Genomic DNA, 18,373 nt, shown 5'->3' with positions numbered 1-18,373 from the left:
TCTTACAAACTGTGTATCAGGCAAAAATAATTATAAGCTCATAAAAAAACAAAAAAACAGTTGTTTTGCCCCATCACTTTCAGATTCACACTACTATAAATTGTCTCATTACCACAAAATAGTATAGAAAAAAGCAAATCAACACAACAGAAAGTTATATGCTCTTTATCAATAAGCTCTAATATTCAGGTAAAAACACAAGAGCTGTCCAATGCTTACAGGGTGATAGATATTGAAGAAACCTTTGCATGTTGGAAATTTATAGTTGGGATCGATTCTTTTAAGTCCTCGGACAGTAAGGAACATTCCAATGGGAGATCCAAAGGCAAAGAATATTTCTGGTTTGTAGATGAGCCGGGGGTATTTTACAGACACCTGGAAAGAGGATATAAAATACCTCTCACTGGTAACAAAAGTGACATCTGTTCCTACCATACCAATGGCAGGCAATAAAATGACTCAAGAGAATTAATTAGTATTGTTACCTGCCCAATACCAACATCCAGATAGTCACCATTTCCAGTAGCGTCGGTTTTACTGCAGAAGCCTGATTCTTTGGGGATATTAGATATAGTCACCCCTGAAGCTGGCTGCAGGGTTGGTCTATTAATACCCTGAAGAATAAAATAATTCTGTGGAGCTGTTATGTTGTAAAAATATCCAAAGAATTATACAGTTTTTCACTGATTTGAAAGGACACTTAGGAAAGTTTTGAATAATTCTAGGAAGAGTCTCAGAAAACAAGATAAAGCTGATGAAAACAAAAGTTGTCTTAAGTGATGAATTGACATCCCTACATTCTCTAAATCAATGAAAGATGTACAGAGCTATTTGGGCGGCAGTTGAAACTTTAGGCGACCATTGTAAGAGAAACAACAGCAGAGCATCATGAAAAGGAATGCCAAGGGCTGTTAAAGGGTTCAATGAAGCACAATGCCCTTTTAAGGAGTAGAATGTCTCTATGGGTATAGAAAATGATACAGATACCGGGCCAAGAACTGGGCCTTAAATAAGAACTAAGCAATCTGCTTCAAAATTGAAAAATAACTACTAAGATATGGAAAGGAATTTAGTGGCCGAAAAAACTGAATGTAAAAGTACTATTACAACCTAAGTTCATTATTCTAAAGTAAAAGAAGCCAGTCACAAAAAGCCACATACTGTATAATTCCATTCAGAGGAAATGTCCAGAACAACAAAATCCATAACAACAGAAAATAGACCAGTGGTTCACAGGAGGGAGGAATGGGGAGTGACTGCTAATGGGTACGGGATTTCTTTTTAGAATGATGTAAATGTTCTCAAATTAGATAGTGGTAATCATAACACAACTCTGTGAATACACTAAAAACGACTGAATTGTATACTTTAAAAGGGTGAATTTTATGGTATATGATATGAATTATCTTTGAATAAGGCGGTTATGAAACCCCAAAAAAAAATAAAAGGAAAAAAATGGAATGGTGGGAAGACTCCAGGGGAGACAACACTTCTGAAGCTAACAACATTTTTTAATTGATATAATTAAGAAAATGTGTTTGGGGCACCTGGGTGGCTCAGTCGTTAAGCATCTGCCTTTGGCTCAGGTCGTAATCCCAGGGTCCTGGGATCAAGCCCCTCATCGGGCTCCCTGCTCCGTGGGAAGCCTGCTTCTCCCTCTCCCACTCCCCCTGCTTGTGCTCCTGCTCTCGCTCTCTCTCTCTCTCTCTCCTTCATATAAATAAATAAAATCTTTAAAAAGAAAATGTGTTTAATTTCAAAAGGAGAGCCAAAGATCAGTTAACAGAATTGCTTAGCTGCCTAAACACCTCACAAAGCACAAGGATATAAGGATGTCAAAAATCATTTAATCCTACAAGCCATATTAAGCACATACCATTGAATTTTTTCTGGTCCTAAAGTAGTTTAATATCTTCTTTCTTGGTCCTAAGGGAATTCCCATTTCCTGAAGATCTTTGTCAGTACATAAAGCCTAGGCACAGAAAATCAAATATCCTTATTTCTAGGCAAAATAAAATGAATTAAATGTCCTGTTCTCTGAGAGGAATAAGACCTAAGCACTATCATTCTCTGCTTTACATTAATAGGGCTCCCTAGTGGTACAACATCATTAATAATTTTGAGAAGAGTACTTTATTCATAAAAGCCTAAAGAAGAATAACAAGTACCAATACTATAGTATCAATGCTACAGTAATACAGATGACATCGTATTATATATATATGTAATATATACCCTACAGAAGTGGGTATCTACCTGCATGACACAAGAACACTCCTTGATTTCCATGCTTAGATGTCACATTCCTGAGAAAGATTATATCCCTAACTCATGAACATAAGCAGTAAGAATATACAGCAAACACTGAGCATGAAACAAACTTAGAACTTACCACAGCTGTAATGAATTATGTTTTATTATTTAATATGTGTCTTCCCCACTAAGCCATAAACATAATGATGTTTATGTTTATATAACATGTTTATGGTTTACATATCTTACTGACCACTCTATCTCTAGTACTTGGTAGAACATGCCTGATCATATAAAGCATTCACTAAATACCTATTAAATGAATGAATGTATTGCAAGCCTGAAAAAAAAGCACAAAAAAGGTGGCAGAAAAACCAAAAACAAATAAATAAGCAAATATCAACAGCAGAGCCCCTGAAGTATAACAGAAAAGAAGCCGGGATAATTAGCAGTCATTTACTCTGACTCTCTTTTCTGAGCTACGTTGTTCTTCAGCCTTTGCTCTATCTCTATATGTTTGTCAATATGGCTTCTCTGAACTCTGCTCTCCAACAAAGCAAAGATCACTTCATAAGACAAAAACACACAGATAATGCTAAAGGACATTACTAATGATAACAGAGTTTTTATGACAAAAGTGCTTCTAAAGGGCAGGCTCTTAATCAGCTGTAAGATGAAGATAAGCGTAAAAATACTAAAAATGGTATAGCATAAAGTTTTAAAAGATTATTTTTACCAGAGCTTCCTTATCTACTTTCTCCTTCTCAAAGGTATTAAAGAATTCAGAGAGTTGAAGTTTCTTCAAACCTTCCTCTAGAGTCAGTGTGTCTCCTTCATCCACAATATTTGGTGCATCCTAAAAATTAAATTGTAAAGCTCATATTCTCTAAATTCATTTAGATTGTCCTGTATTAGTACTACTAGCAATAAAAATAATGTACTACATAAGAGTTCTATATAGATATACTTAGTTTAAATAAATTGTAATTTATACAAAATTTAAATTAAGTAGTTAAACTCTAAGTGTTGCAACTTTAGTTGAAACAATGTTTTTAAATAAATGATTATCAAGGTGTTTCTTCATCTTTGTTAACAAAACATTTATTGAGTTCTTATTATGTAAAGAGTGTTTAAGACATAAAACAATCTAAAATAAAGCCCCTGTCCAGGAAGAACTCACAAAAAAAGTCTAAAATCTAAAAATCTGTCCTAAGAAATGGTACAAGAGAAGTATATCTGTATATCTAAATTACCTTTTCACTGTCCATATCCCCCAAAGATTCTTTCTGATTTGTTAGTATATCAAACAATATAAGCGAACCTAAAATAGAAGAAAGGACAATTTCTAAGTATTGGCACTACATAGCTTTTATACAAAAAGTATTACGCCAAATGTAGCAAAACCTATGAAGCAGGAAGTCTTTCTTTCCAATCCACCACCGCCCTTCCAACCGCTTCCAAATTCTTCATCACAGACCAGTTCTAGACCTCTAAATCTGATATGGATAAAAGACATAGTACTTCAAAAACAGGTGTCCTTAATATGTGATAGTGCTCTCTGGTCACAGAGAATTAATTTGTTACCTAAGCTATGACCGGCAATGGATACACCCCCTTTGAAATCAGGGTTCCTCTGAAGAAAAAGTGTATATATTCGGTTCATTTCAGAAGCAACTGTGTCCACTATAGTCTGACAGTAGGTGGGGCTATTGTAGAAGAAGACGTCCAGAATTGTGTCATTGGTGAAGTGCCTTAGGCGGTTAATGCTGGGCAGAGTTATTCGCTGCAGATCTCTGACAAAAAAAAAAAAAGGTTTTTTAAGCAGAAAACCTAATACATTCCATAACTTCCTCTAAGTTATTACCCAGCTTACCCTTCAAGCTTAGACTTAGATATTTAAAGATACAAGAGACAAGTATCTATTAATAAGAAGTACAAAGGACTCAGAGACATGTTTAATTAAGTCAAAACGATGTGATCAGCAAGTCAGTGAGAATTTCTACAAGACAAATACCAGTTTCTTCAATACATAAATTGCAAGGAAATAAGAGATGGAAAGGTAATCAAGAGATTAAAAGAGACTTAAAAGATGTATCAACAAGGGGCTCCTGGATGGCTCAGTCAGTTAAAAGCGTCTGCCTTAAGCGAGGTCATGACCCCAGGGTCCTGGGATCGAGCCCCGTGTCGGGCTCCCTGCTCAGTGGGGAGTCTCCTTCTTCCTCTACCTCCTTCTCCCTCTGCTTGTGCTCAATCTCTCTCTCTCTGTCAAATAAATAAAATCTTTAACCTAAATAAAGTGTGTGTGTGTGTGTGTGTGTATAAACTACAACATTTACTAAGACAATTGGAAATTTGAACACTGTATATTTGCTGATATTAAGAATTTCTTTAGGGGCGCCTCAGTGCTCAGCAGGCAGTCTGCTTGTCCCCTTTCCTTCTGTCCCTCCCCCTGCTCGTGCAAGCTCTCTCTCTCAAATAAATAATCTTTAAAAAAAAAAAAGTTTTTTTAGGTGTGATAATGGTGTTATGGTTAATATATTTTAAAAAGTTCTTTCCAATATACAAACAAACATTTATAGATGAAATGATACAATATCTTAGGATCTGGTTCAAAAATAATATGGTGGCAGGATGGACAGTAGACAGAGGTTGAAATATAATGGATAGAGCAGAACTGGCCATGTGTTGAGGCTTGTTTGCCCTGAGTAATCATAATCTGTACATGAAGATTCATTATATAAGCTATTTTTTTTTACAAAATTCTCTATAATAAAGGATTTTTTTTAAAGATTTTATTTATTTATTTAATTGACAGGGAGAGAGAGAGAGACAGCATAAGAGGGAACACAAGCAGGGGGAGTGGGAGAGGGAGAAGCAGGCTTCCCGCTGAGCAGGGAGCCCAATGTGGGGCTCGATCCCAGGACCCTGGGATCACGACCTGAGCTAAAGGCAGTAGCTTAACCAAGTGAGCCACCCAGGTGCCCCATATAATAAAGGATTTTTAAAGACAGAAAATACAAGATGATTTTTCTAGAATTCTCAGCATTAAGGTTTTTTGATCACAAGTCAGCTGATAAATGGATCTGCTCCCTCTCTCAATGCAGAATTTCTGAAAGCTGAAAGAGAGACTGCCAGATGCCAAAGGCAAACAGAACTCATATCTCAAAAAGGAAAACCATGCTGACATTATCCAAATCAACTTCCAGTTAAAGCTTTCTCAAAATACCCAGAAAGAGTCCTCAAAGATTCAACAGCTTCTGTAGTTTAGAGGGCAATTTGCCTTAGGAACCTCTTAGCATCAGCTCAAACATGAAGAATGTGAACTCCTTAACTAGCAACACAATACAACATCTGGCACATGGAATATGCTCAAATCATACAGTATTAAGAACTGAGAGACAAAGAATCAGAAAAGTCATTTTCAAGACCAACACGGAAATAATACTATTTCCTCCAGAAAAGCATTTGCCATTCTACCCTAGAACTATATTATGAACACACTTCTTTCTGGAGAGCCTATAGCTCTCCAAAATATCCTTAACATAAGGCAATCTTCTCTGACATTACCATAAAACCTACAAACAAAACTGGGTTTGTAACTTAAGAAAGCCATCACTTAAAAGTTATACGAATTATACCTCTAGTTATAAATGCTAATAATTTAATGTTTGGGGATTTCCTTTTTTTTCCCAACATGGACAAGTATTATCTAAATATGATCACAAAAGGAACAACAAAATACTTTGTACATCCTGAGTTAGGCTGGCTTTGACATCTAAAGACAGAAATGCTTATACACTATAGGAAGAAAGCAATGTTTGGTTTTAGCATGTAGATACTACTGAGCTAATAAAACATACTAGAAGATACACACAGTTCTTTACTCCTAATCAGGCTAGTTAAACCAAGGGATTGGTCAGCATTTAATGATGTATCTCTAAGAAAAGACATAGAAGTATAAAAAACTTCTCATTGAACAAATTTTTATATAATCAGCTATAGCACAAACATCCCAACCATATCAATGATCAGAAAACGCATTACAATCTTAGTTAACAACCAAAGACATAAGGTATTACTCACACATCCACACCAGTAGAATGCAAAGGACTATGCCAGTTGACTGGAAGAAATTCTACCCTCCCAATCTGCTGATTTTCTTGGGCTTTCTTAAAATGTGTCTGTAGCAGGTTCAAGGAAACACTGCGAAAATCGTTAACTGGAAAAGAAATTAACTTATGCATCACCAGGGAAGCAATGAATTCACAGAATAAGGATGCAATAGATAATGTAATTATACTCTCTCCATTGGCTTAGAACACATATTTACTTGAGTCAAAAACGGCAAACAGTAGTGTTCAGAAAATATTATCAGTGCACAAAAGCTGTTCCCTTACCACAGAACTTTATTATAAAAAACATTTTCTCTAAAGAGAAGCTAACTTCAAAACTGTGTCATGGGAACGATTTCAATTTTTTAAAAAAGGAAAAAATTACATGACTGTGTCAATTGGCCTCACAGTTAGATTCCTAACTAACTTTCTGGTTCTTATAAACAACCAGTAACCAATATTTTATATTATAAAAAAAAAAAAACAACTGCTATTTGAAATTCATACTACATCAGTCTCTTAACCTTCCAGAAGGTTTACGCTTAGAAGCATTACCCACTAGGAGAAGATTCCCAAGTTGGTACATACTCTAAATATGTACAATTAAGTTTTAGAGGACATTACCTTTCAAAATCAAGTTATACTAATGACCTAAATATTCTAAATAGAATATCAAGAGCTTTACCACACTAGTGAATTACAAAAATGATTGTTGGTTCTGTTATTTTTTTTTTTTTAAGATTTTATTTATTTGACAGAGACAGAGATAGCAAGAGCAGGAACACAAGCAGCGGGAGTGGGAGAGGGAGAGGCAGGCCTCCCCTCGAGCAGGGAGCCCAATGCGGGGCTCGATCCCAGGACCCTGGGATCATGACCTGAGCCGAAGGCAGATGCCCAACGACTGAGCCACCCAGGCGCCCCCTGTTATTCATTTAAACTATATCATCGGGGCGCCTGGGTGGCTCAGTCATTAAGCGTCTACCTTCGGCTCAGGTCATGATCCCAGGGTCCTGGGATAGAGCCCCACATCGGGCTCCCAGCTCAGCGGGAAGCCTGCTTCTCCCTCTCCCACTCCCCCTGCTTGTGTTCCCTCTCTCGCACTCTCTCTCTCTCTCCGTCAAATAAATAAATAAAATCTTTAAAAAAATAAAAAGTAAACGATATCATCTTTTTGGTTCCCTTTAAATTTGGAATGGTTAGAAAGAGGACCATCAGGGCGCCTGGGTGGCTCAGATGGTTAAGCATCTGCCTTCGGCTCAGGTCATGATCCCAGGGTCCTGGGATCGAGTCCCACATCGGGCTCCCTGCTCCTTGGGAGCCTGCTTCTTCCTCTGCTTCTCTCTCTCTCTCTCCCTCTCTTTCTCCCTCTGTCTCTCATGAATAAATAAATAAAATATTTTTAAAAAAAAGAATTAAAAAAAAAGAAAGAGGACCATCACATTCATAAAACAATTTTATGAGGATTAAGGGCTTGTTCATTCAAGAATTATTAGTTAAGAGTATAAACTATTAGCCTAAGGAATTTACTAGTACTTTAGGTCTAAGTTAAGAAGCTTTACTACCTTGCCACCTGTCTTTATCTCTCCAAATCTTATTATGCAGGTAAGACAAAAGACTAAATAAAAACAACAGCTTACAGGAGCACTAATATTCCCCTTAAATGATTTAATCTTACATGCTTTGCAAACCTACCACACTGTACAATGCTTCGAAAGCGGAGATCACAAGCTGGTCCAATCCCATGGACTACAAAAACCAAGTGATCTATTTGTAAAGGTTCTCCTGTAAATGAAATTAAAAAGAAAAATTATTTCATATAACTAGTCTTATATTCTGTTTATAGTCAAATATTCACAAAGAATAGGCTATAAAGATGGTAAATTAAAATATAAGGTCATTTTCTTTAAGAATTTATTTATTTATTTGAGAAGTGAGGAGAAGGGCAGAGGGAGAGGGACAAGCAGACTCTACACTCAGCAGAGGCTCAATCCCACAACCCTGAGATCATGACCTGAGCCAAAATCAAGAGTCGGTCCCTTGGGCACCTGGGTGGCTCAGTCATTAAACGTCTGCCTTCGGCTCAGGTCTTTAAAAAAAAAAGTCAGTCTCTTAACCGACTGAGCCACTCAGACTCCCTAAGCAGATCATTTATTTATTTATTTTAAAGATTTTATTTATTTATTTGACAGAGAGAGAGAAAGCGAGAGAGGGAACACAAGCAGGGGGAGTGGGGGAGGGAGAAGCAGGCTTCCCGCCGAGCAGGGAGCCCGATGCGGGGCTAGATCCCAGGACTCTGAGATCATGACCTGAGCCTAAGGCAGACGCTTAACGACTGAGCCACCCGAGTGCCCCCAAGCAGATCATTTAAAGGACACAAAACAGTCCTATATTTTACTTAGTAAAAATACAGTGATTTTACTGTGTTTCTAATTTATCTTGACATAAATCTGTAAAAAAATTTTTTAAGGCTTTAAACTTTTTATTTTGAAATAACTGCAATCTTACAGAAAACATGAAAGAATAGTATAGACACTCCCACATACTTTTTATAGATTCAAAACTTTAACCTGAGATTTGCTTTATTATTCTCTATGTGTATGTGTTTATACACATTTATTTTTCTGAACCATTTGGAAGCAGGTTGCATATATTATCAGACTGTACACATCATACCTCTTTAAATACTTAACCCTTTAAATATTTTAATACATATTTCCTAAGAATATTTTCTTAAATAACCAGTTATCGGGCGCCTGGGTGGCTCAGTTGGTTAAGCAACTGCCTTTGGCTCAGGTCATGATCCTGGAGTCCCAGGATTGAGTCCCGCATCGGGCTCCCTGCTCAGCGGGGAGTCTGCTTCTCCCTCTGACCCTCCCCCCTCTCATGCTCTCTATCTCATTCCCTCTCTCAAATAAATAAAATCTAAAAAAAAAAGGTTTTAAATAACCACAGTTATCAAATTCAGGCAACATAACATTGGTAGGATACTTTTATCTAATATTCCATTTTTATCAATTATACCAATAATGTATGGTGTGTATATAAACCCTAAATTTTTAAACTCACCTTTTTAGTTTTTATTTTTTTTAAGTTTTTCTTTATTTAAGTAATCTCTACACCCAACATGGGGCTCGAACTTACAACCCTGAGATCAAGAGTCATATACTCCTCTGACTGAGCCAGCCAGGTGTCCCCAAACTCATCTTTTTAAATTATAGTAAGTCTAAGACAAGCCATCTCCTCTCAGAGATAAAAGGAATTTTATAATCCAGTTAAATATATTATAAAACCAACCATAAATGGCCCTAGCTAGATAGCAATGGATAACCATCAAAGTTCTACTGAAGAAGTTTTCCTTAGTTCACGATCTTCAAGAACAGGAGTTACCAGAAATTAATTTTTAATCAAACAGGTGGAATCACACTTCTTAAAATTAGAACTACATCAGTTCATTTGTACCAAGTGACTTCTTGATTAGTACTGCCAAATTTTACCTATTCCACAATATATATACTTAGCAACCTTAAAACAGATTTTTATATCTATTAAGATTCTTAGTGGGGCACCTGGGTGGTGCAATCGACTAAGTTTCAGCTCAGGTTGTGATCTCAGGGTCATGAGATGGAGCCCCACCTCCAGCTCCACACTCAGCGCAGAGTCTGCTTGAGATCTCTCTCCCTCTCCCTCTGTCCCTCCCGCTTGCGTGCTCTCTCTAAAATCAATCAATAAAAAAAAAAGATTCTTAGTAGATGAAATGATGCTAATCTTAACTCATAAGCCCATATGACTAAATCATTTTTAAGCCTTGAGGTAATCCAAAACCATAGAAAAAGGTCATAATTTAAGTCATAAATAAGTACATCAGAAGAAAAAATAAACAACATTACCACAATGAATGTCAACAGAGATGTTCTCAACCCCTCTCTTCACTGTTCTTGGTCGACCCTGTTCAGTGGGTGTTGAACCCCATTCATCAGACCCTGCAACTGGCTGGTAATGCACCATAAGCTTAAATAGAAAAGATGAGAGCAATAAATATATTCTACATTATAGACATCTCTATTTATACACTCTGAGGGACAGGAACATGTCTTTCAAAACAGAATATATAGTCAGATCTCAAGTGGAATTTTGATATGCAACTCTGATGGCTTGAAATGAAAACCCTGAAAATACAGTAGGCCAATGTTGTACATGTTACATACCTTACGATTTTGTCAATTATACCTCAATAAAGCCAAAAAAAAATATCACGCTAACATCTTTCAATAATACCCTACACATGTAAAATATAAAATATGCCCACATAATGGGTCAGTGATATTCTTAATGTACAGTGGCATAATTTTCTCTAAGCAAATTCTTTTGTATAAGGTGAAGGAGGTAAAAAATAGTGGCAGTGGCTACAAGTTTCATAATTGTGAATGCAATGTAAAAATTTCCAAAGGGTACCCTAAACAGAATCCCCATGAAAAAGAAACCAATTAAGTTCCCCTTAGGAATGCAATTAACCCTTAATCCCACATGAAAGGCTTAATTTGCTTTACCTTTGGATTGTGTAATATAATAATTTCTCTGTTGGGAGACTCCAGTTTCTTTTTCCACTCATCCAGAGTTACAGCAAGCTTGTACGTTTCCTTAAGAGAAAACACATTTCTTTAGATTTCTCTAATAGCTTTTCTATTAAAACTTAACTTTTTTTTACAAGAATACTGCTACATAAACAATTACATAAGAATATCCGACTCCTATTTATCAAATATTTGAAAATGCTTTTAAAATTACAACAGATAACAGTAAGTCACTCCTACTTTTATCATCTAGACTAGATAAAATCACTGTTCACATTTGATATACTTCTTTCAATAGTATTAATGTCTACTCCAATTTAAAGAAACCAAATTTCAGACTGTTTCCAGAGCCAGAAAAATAAAAGGCTGAAAAGACCAATCCTGTGGTCATAATTTAAATATTATTAACAATGATCACCTTCAGGGAAAAAATTTTAACTTAAAGGCGTAACAGTTTACATAGTAATTTAAAATCTGAAAAGAAAACTACTTTATCTTGAAACTAACTTGCAAAAGAAATGCTATACATGTGATCCAGACAGAACCAAACTCTTTCTAGAAATTTCACAAAAATAAGTCACAAGAAAAGATTATTAAATAAGAGAAGAAAAAAATGAAAATAAGTGAAAAGGGGTCAAAGAAATACCTCTAATACTTGGCTGAAGCTCTCTGAGTAGGGAACATACTTATTATCTTTGTCTCCCTTGTAAAACCAGGTACATCGTCTCACTTCCGATGCTAGCTCATCCCAGTATACAGCATACCGCATCCTCTCCCCCAAATGCACATCATATCTGCCCCCATCAGTGGGGACAACTCTCCCATTACAATCTTTTCCTATCAAGGATTGGAAAGGGGGAAAGAAGTACATATATAAAAATAAATCTCCCAAAATACAATTCTGAGTTATACTCTAAATAGTGTTATGAGACATAAGAATGAACATTTTCTACTTGGCTAAACATTAAGCAAAACGGAATTGCATTTTTTCACTACTTCCCAAGCCATCAAAACCATTCTTGGTTTTAATGATACATGAAAAAGATAATACCCCTACACTGTTTTGTTCTTTTTCTGAGAGACAGTCATGTCCCATTAAAGAAACAAAAGTATATAAGGGTTTTCTGAATTTTTCGCTTGAGGAGCCAAAAAGTAAATTAACAACCATGACCATCATGATGATAAAACAGTTACCAGTGTCATTCTTCTTTCATAAAGGAAGAAAAAACAAGTGACAAGTTAAAGAATTCATTCTTTTGCAATGTGACATGCCCCCATTCTTCATAAACAAAAACTGAAACATATGCTGGAACATAAGAAATATTATTAAAGGGCGTCTGGGTGGCTCAGTTGGTTAAGCAATTGCCTTTAGCTCAGGTCATGATCCTGGAGTCCTGGGATCAAGTTCCGCATCGGGCTCCCTGCTTATCAGGGAGTCTGCTTCTCCCTTTGACCCTCCCCCCCCACCCTCTCATGTGCTCTCTCTCTCTCTCTCTTTCTCTATCAAATAAATAAAATCTTTAAAAAAAAGAAATATTAGATAACTCCGCAGAAATTACAATAAGTACTATTTTCAAATACAGACCAAATTCTTAAATATTATAAATTGACTGGTTAGTAGTGCAAAACTTCTATTTCTATATAAAAATGCTACAGAAGAGAGAACTGCAAAAAAATATGCTACAGAGAGAACTAGAAAAAAATCTAATATTTTTAATAGCATTCAATATAAGAACTATTATATTAGACTGAGAGAAATAGTCTTAATCTATTAAAAGTCATCATTTTCATCCTACCAGAACCATATGCCTCTTCTAGCTGCTGTGAATCCTCAGAGTTGAAAGGAATCCATGTCTCCTTAGAATCTATTATTTTACAATAAAACCAATGAGGAGAAACTGGCTCATACAAACTGCCAGCATCCATGTCTAGTAGTTCAAAGGAACTACATGAGTTTGGTGACGGGGATGGATCTGACTGGGACAATTGTTGCTGGTGTGATTCCACTGATGACATTTCGCTCTCTAAAAGACAAGATATAAGAAAACTATCGGGAAAAATCATTTTTCTTCTATTAACAGTGACATTTCTCTCTCTCTCTCTCTCTCTCTCACACACACACACACACACACACACACACAACTGGTCATTTTAAGGTGCCATTTCTGGAAAAAAAAATCTCAAGAAATAATGTATAAATTAACAGCTGGATTTGAGGGGAAGCTTTAAACAGAATGCTTCTTATAGTCAGACCAACCACTTTACACTGATTTCCCAATTTCCCAATTCTTTCAGAAAACTGCATGGCTTTTAAACAGACAAACCAAAGGGGCGCCTGGGTGGCTCTGTCAGTTAAGCATCTGCCTTTGGCTCAGGCTCAGGTCATGATCTCAGGGTCCTGGAATGGCTTCGGGCTCCCCGCTCTGCGGGGAGTCTGCTTCTCCCTCTCCCTCTGCTCCTCCCCCTGCTCCTGCTCTCGCTCACTCTCTCTCTCTCAAATAAATACAATTTTAAAAATAATAACTTTAAAAAAAGTTTCAGAAGAAGAAGAATCAGAAGAAACACATGGTTAAAAACTTGATTGCAACAAAACATCCTACCCCAATTTCCATCTAAGTCTATTGCTAAAGGCAAAAAATTTACTCCAACTGTCTTACCTAGATTTTAGGTTCCAGGCCCCTATCATTACACACTTACGTGATCATTGGAATCTTAAAATATTGAAAGTAAAACTATTCACTTAAGAACCTGTCACCTTTTTTTTTTTTAAGGTTTTATTTATTTCACAGAGAGAGACACAGCGAGAGAGGGAACACAAGCAGGGGAGTGGGAGAGGGAGAAGCAGGCTTCCCGCCGAGCAGGGAGCCCGATGCGGGGCTCGATCCCAGGACCCTGGTATCATGACCTGAGTTACCCAGGCGCCCGAAGAACCTGTCACCTTTTATTGATCCTTGAAGTGTACTTAATTAGCGACTAGGGAACGAATTCTGAAAACACGAACCCTAGTTTGAGCCACTGTGCGCACGCGCGCACCCACTCACACCATCCAGGTCTCAGGAGAAAAGTAACAAGTGACCTCAAAAGCCTCCTTCTCTTAAAGACGACTCTGACCTATATGGTCCTGCCCCTCCAACACTCAGACCACTTGGCAAGGAACACTGCACACACCGAAGTGTACTCAACCTGAGGGGAGTGAGCATTGTTGGTATCTCAGCACCGAGCGCAGCCGGATGGCAAACACCTGGCCTCCTCTGAGCGAACGCTCGCCTGGCTTTCGGCCACTTTATCCTAGCACCAATTTACCTCCGCCACCTTGGCGCGTCCCTCTCCCCCACGACCCTGGGCCTCCTGCAGCCCAGATCTGGGACCTCAGAGCTCGGGGACTTGCATCCTCCCGCTTCCAGCCCTGCAGAGAGGAGCGGAGCCACCGATGGAACAAGGTAATTTCCCGGTGCCTTAGAGCGCAGTCCGTACAAAGGGAAGCCTGGCCGCTTCACCCGGACCGAGGTCACCCCCCACCCCGGGGTGGTTCTCCCAACACCTCCCTTCTCTGCCTCAGGCATCGCGTCCTCCTCCGCCCCCGGCATCCCCATCCCGCAGTGCCTCCAACCCGCAGCCCAGCGGGGCCTCCCTCCGCCCAGCCGCCCACCCCAACACGCCATCACGGACTCACCTGACAGCTCCGCTGCCTCTCACACACTCCTGCCCTCGCTGAGGGGGGCACGACATGTCCCCGCGGCGGCCTTTCCCCCGAGCGCAGGCGGGGCGGGGCGCAGCAGGGCGGAGCCTGTGGCCCCGCCGGGCTCGTGCCCAACACTGGGCTCCACTGCGCTCCCAGCGGGCGAGCAGCGGGTCCGGCTACTGAGAGCAAAGGTGAGGTAGCGAGGACCGCGGCGTGGAAGCGATGGGTGGGGCAAGGAGGGCCGCAGGAGTCTGGCAGGAAGTGTCGCGAGAGGTGGGAGGAATCGCGCGAGATGTGGCTCCTTCCTGCGGGCAGGGAGCCGAAGCGCTGGGCGTGCGGGCGGTGCGTGGGGCGTGCCCTCCGCTCTGAGCCGGCGTGCGGAATCTCCGTCTGAGGTCGGAGGTCTTTGAAAGGTAGGGTTGGGGGTAAGACATTATAGGTGTAAGGGAGCATTTTGAGTTTCAGTGAAAGAAAGCTTCTTCAGAATTAACCAGCCCTGCCTCCTCACTTGGTAGACTAGATGGGAAAAGAGGCGCGCTGACCCTGGTACTACTCTAACTGTACTAAAGGGCCAGGAAAGATGCGGAGAACCCGAGGGAGACGCAGATGCCACGCCGCTAGTGAGCCAATTGGACTATACGGCGCTAGCTAGCAGCAGCTTCCACTTCTGGGTGTGGAGGAAAATGGATACTATTGGCACTTGCAAAGAAGAAAGTTTATCTCGGGCGCCTGGGTGGCTCAGTTGGTTAAGTGACTGCCTTCGGCTCAGGTCATGATCCTGGAGTCTCGGGATCGAGTCCCACATCGGACTACCCGCTCAACGGGGAGTCTGCTTCTCCCTCTGACCCGGACCTCTCATTCTCTCTCTCTCTCAAATAAATAAAATCTTTAAAAAAAAAAAAATAAAGTTTATCTCTGGGGCTTTGCCCCCCTCCCCCTTACATTTCTTAGCATTTCGAGGCTGCCAAAAAGATACGTGTAAAAAAATGTAGAGGTGAGCTTCACCAGATTTAAAAGCTGCACGAGGTTGGAAACGAGATATTTTTGTCCAAACACGACGATATAATTGAGGTGAAAAGTTTAAATGAATTTCTCACAGTCATGAAGCCAATAGCCCTGCCCTGCTCTCCTGAGTATTTAGTTTTCTGGAAGACCTCAGCTCCTTTGAGTATTCAGTAAGATGCTTGCCTATTTTCTAACTAGTTTATAGGGCAAGGATTCAGGGAAGTTTTTCAGTTTTGTTATTTCTTCAGAAACCGAGAAAAAAGAATTTTTATAACACATGAATTCTCTTACAGGTTAACAGCCACACACAAATATCCACAAGTTTACTTATATGTTCTGAAACTTACAACACCTAAAAAGCTTCCGCTTCCCAGGGAGAGGGTAAGGAATGCCAGAGTTGTCCCATTCTCTAGACTCTTGTCAGATGACTAGCTAATATCATAGACTAATAGGAGCTAGCATTTACTGAGCTCTTACTACTTCTAGGTAGGCAAGTGTAATCCCATTTAGTCCTCACCACAACTTGAAGTAGACTATAGTTCTATTTGCAAAGGTAAAATGACTTAACCAAAGTCATACTATCAGCAAGTGATGGACCCAAAATAGCAAACACAGTGTCTGTCTTCAGAGCCTGCACGTTAAGTAACTTACTTAAAGACAAAACCAGACCTTGAATTTAGGTCCTCTATCTCCAAATCTCTGTATCCGTAACAGCTGTTCTCAACTTTTTTGGCCTCAGGAACCCTTTACACTATAATTAAGGACCCTAAAGTGTATTATGTAGGTTATATCTATTACTGTTTGCTAGAAATTAAAACAAATTTAAATGTTTACTAATTCATTTAAAATAACATTAAAAACCCGTTTCTTATAAATAAATTTTTAACGGAAAAATAACTATTTTCCAAAATGAAAAAATCAGGGGAAAGAATGACATTGCTTTACATTTTTGTAAATTTCTTTAATGTCTGGTTTAGTAGAAAATTGTTAGATTCTCATAGTTACTTCTGCATTCAAACTGTTACAACTTTAGTTTTGGTTGAAGTATATGAAGAAAACTCAGCTTCCCTCAACTATGTCGTTGGAGAAAAGTATTTTAACAGCCTCTTCAGATAAAATTCAACAAATGGTGGCTTCTTAAAGGTTAGTTGCAATATGGAACCTGAAAACATATCAGTGAAGATTTTGTACTCTGATACATTAAAATCCATTGGTCTATCTTGCACTTTGAATGGCTTTTACCTATACATGATTTATGACATCAAACATTGGTTATTTGGAAAATATCAGTTCACAGTGCTATTCAGTCTTCCAAATGTTAACACATTTCATTATACAATATATATTTTTTTAATTCCCACCGGTCTCATTGGAAGAGCCTTTAAGTATTGGGAAGCTGTCAAGCTCTTAGTAAATAAAAGTTCTCTAAAGTCTGCTTTTTTCTTAAAGGGTCACATTTTATCATTGGCAACAAATACTGTCAGTTGTTTTCCTTGAAGTAAAAAGCTCACTTTGTTTTCGAGAGGCTCTGTCAAATAGCTAAATCTGACTAGTCCTAGTTCTCTGTTGTACATTTAAGTAAAAATGATGATCCATGAAAACAAGAGTAGCTAGTGCAGTTACCAATTCAAATCACCTGTTAAGTGCTTTTTCCTCAACAGACCAGCATACTTCAGGATGCAGAACTGTTTTAGGCATACTATTTTGTCACACAGAATATGAAAAAGGTGTGAATGCGAGGGTTAATATTTAATAAAATTAATAATTTTTACTTCATGAACAGTATTCTTAAGTGAAATGGGCACTATTTTTATTAGGAACGCATGGCAGTGCACAATACAATGACTGACAGTACAATTTATTTCCACTGCCTTAATTCTTGCTAAGGCGCCAACAGTTTTACCCACCATTGCTTTTGCATCAACAGTGCAAATGTCAGAAACACAGCAAAAAAAAAAGCAAATCATGTCTTAGTATTAATAGTTTTGATCTGGTGATCCCTGAAAGGACCCCAGCATGCGTGGACTACCCTTTGAGAACTACAGCAATTAAATGTGCCCACCCTGCAGCTTGGAATATAAAAGTAATGAATAACACAATACCTACCCTGAAGGAGTTCAGTCTTAAGAGACAAGCAGGTAAACAAATATATCTTGAGTGTCATAACAGATACAGGAGCCAGATACATTGATAGTTACAAAAGAGGGAGTTATCAGAGGTCCAAGCATACCCCCCAGAAATTCTCATTCAGGTTTTTGGTGGGATTCAGGAATCTGCATTTTAAACAAGCACTCCAGATGATTTAGAGGCAGATAGTATGGGACCTACTTGAGATCTCTGAGAAACACTGCCCTAAGCAGTATAAATTTTAGGTTCCCAAAAAGGCTCAGTAGGTAGGTAGGTAGATTCAGAAAAAGAATATTTTATGGTATATCGCTCAAAAAAAATCCCACTTAATTTTCACTGGCTGTTGTTAACAGTTGTACATCAGATCTTTTACCAGAAGAAAAAAAAAACCTTAAAAAGGCAAAATCTGAAACAAATTACCTTTTTCCTTCTAGTGGAGGGGGCAGCAAACTTTTTTCTGTAAAGGGCCAGATAACTGTTTCAGGCTTTCTGGGCCATAAGTTTTCTGTCACAACTAATCAGGTCTCCCACTGTACCACAAAAGCTGCCAGAGACAATAGGTAAAGTGATGTGTGGCTGTGCCCCAACAAAACTTTGTTTACAAAAGCAGGCAGTGGGTTACA

At 38.6% G+C, this 18,373-nt stretch overlaps 1 protein-coding gene across 4 annotated transcripts in view; it reads right to left on the bottom strand.

Moving 5' to 3' along the window:
• DDHD2 (DDHD domain containing 2) overlaps positions 1-14,746 on the bottom strand; it is a 28,609-nt gene extending 13,863 nt beyond the window's left edge. The window contains exons 1-14 of one of the 4 annotated variants that reach the window (XM_025886284.2): positions 14,610-14,737; positions 14,240-14,342; positions 12,733-12,960; positions 11,583-11,773; positions 10,913-11,002; positions 10,253-10,373; positions 8,058-8,147; positions 6,337-6,472; positions 3,838-4,046; positions 3,507-3,574; positions 2,990-3,109; positions 1,877-1,972; positions 486-614; positions 220-375 (exon numbers count right to left, since the gene is read on the bottom strand). In XM_025886284.2, the coding sequence (XP_025742069.2) occupies positions 220-375; positions 486-614; positions 1,877-1,972; positions 2,990-3,109; positions 3,507-3,574; positions 3,838-4,046; positions 6,337-6,472; positions 8,058-8,147; positions 10,253-10,373; positions 10,913-11,002; positions 11,583-11,773; positions 12,733-12,952 (1,626 nt within the window). In that variant the 5' untranslated portion in view covers positions 12,953-12,960; positions 14,240-14,342; positions 14,610-14,737. Of the gene's footprint in view, positions 1-219; positions 376-485; positions 615-1,876; positions 1,973-2,989; positions 3,110-3,506; positions 3,575-3,837; positions 4,047-6,336; positions 6,473-8,057; positions 8,148-10,252; positions 10,374-10,912; positions 11,003-11,582; positions 11,774-12,732; positions 12,961-14,239; positions 14,343-14,609 lie in introns of all 4 variants that reach the window. The other 3 variants (XM_025886285.2, XM_073902469.1, XM_073902468.1) reach the window with 3 other exon arrangements.
• Between the last annotated feature and the right edge of the window lie 3,627 nt (positions 14,747-18,373).

Source organism: Callorhinus ursinus, unplaced genomic scaffold, assembly GCF_003265705.2.
Source record: "Callorhinus ursinus isolate GAN/ISIS: 27379988/994484 unplaced genomic scaffold, GSC_fseal_2.0 scaffold17, whole genome shotgun sequence".
In the NCBI taxonomy this organism is placed as follows: domain Eukaryota; kingdom Metazoa; phylum Chordata; class Mammalia; order Carnivora; family Otariidae; genus Callorhinus; species Callorhinus ursinus.
This window is presented reverse-complemented; position numbering and strand designations above follow the sequence as displayed.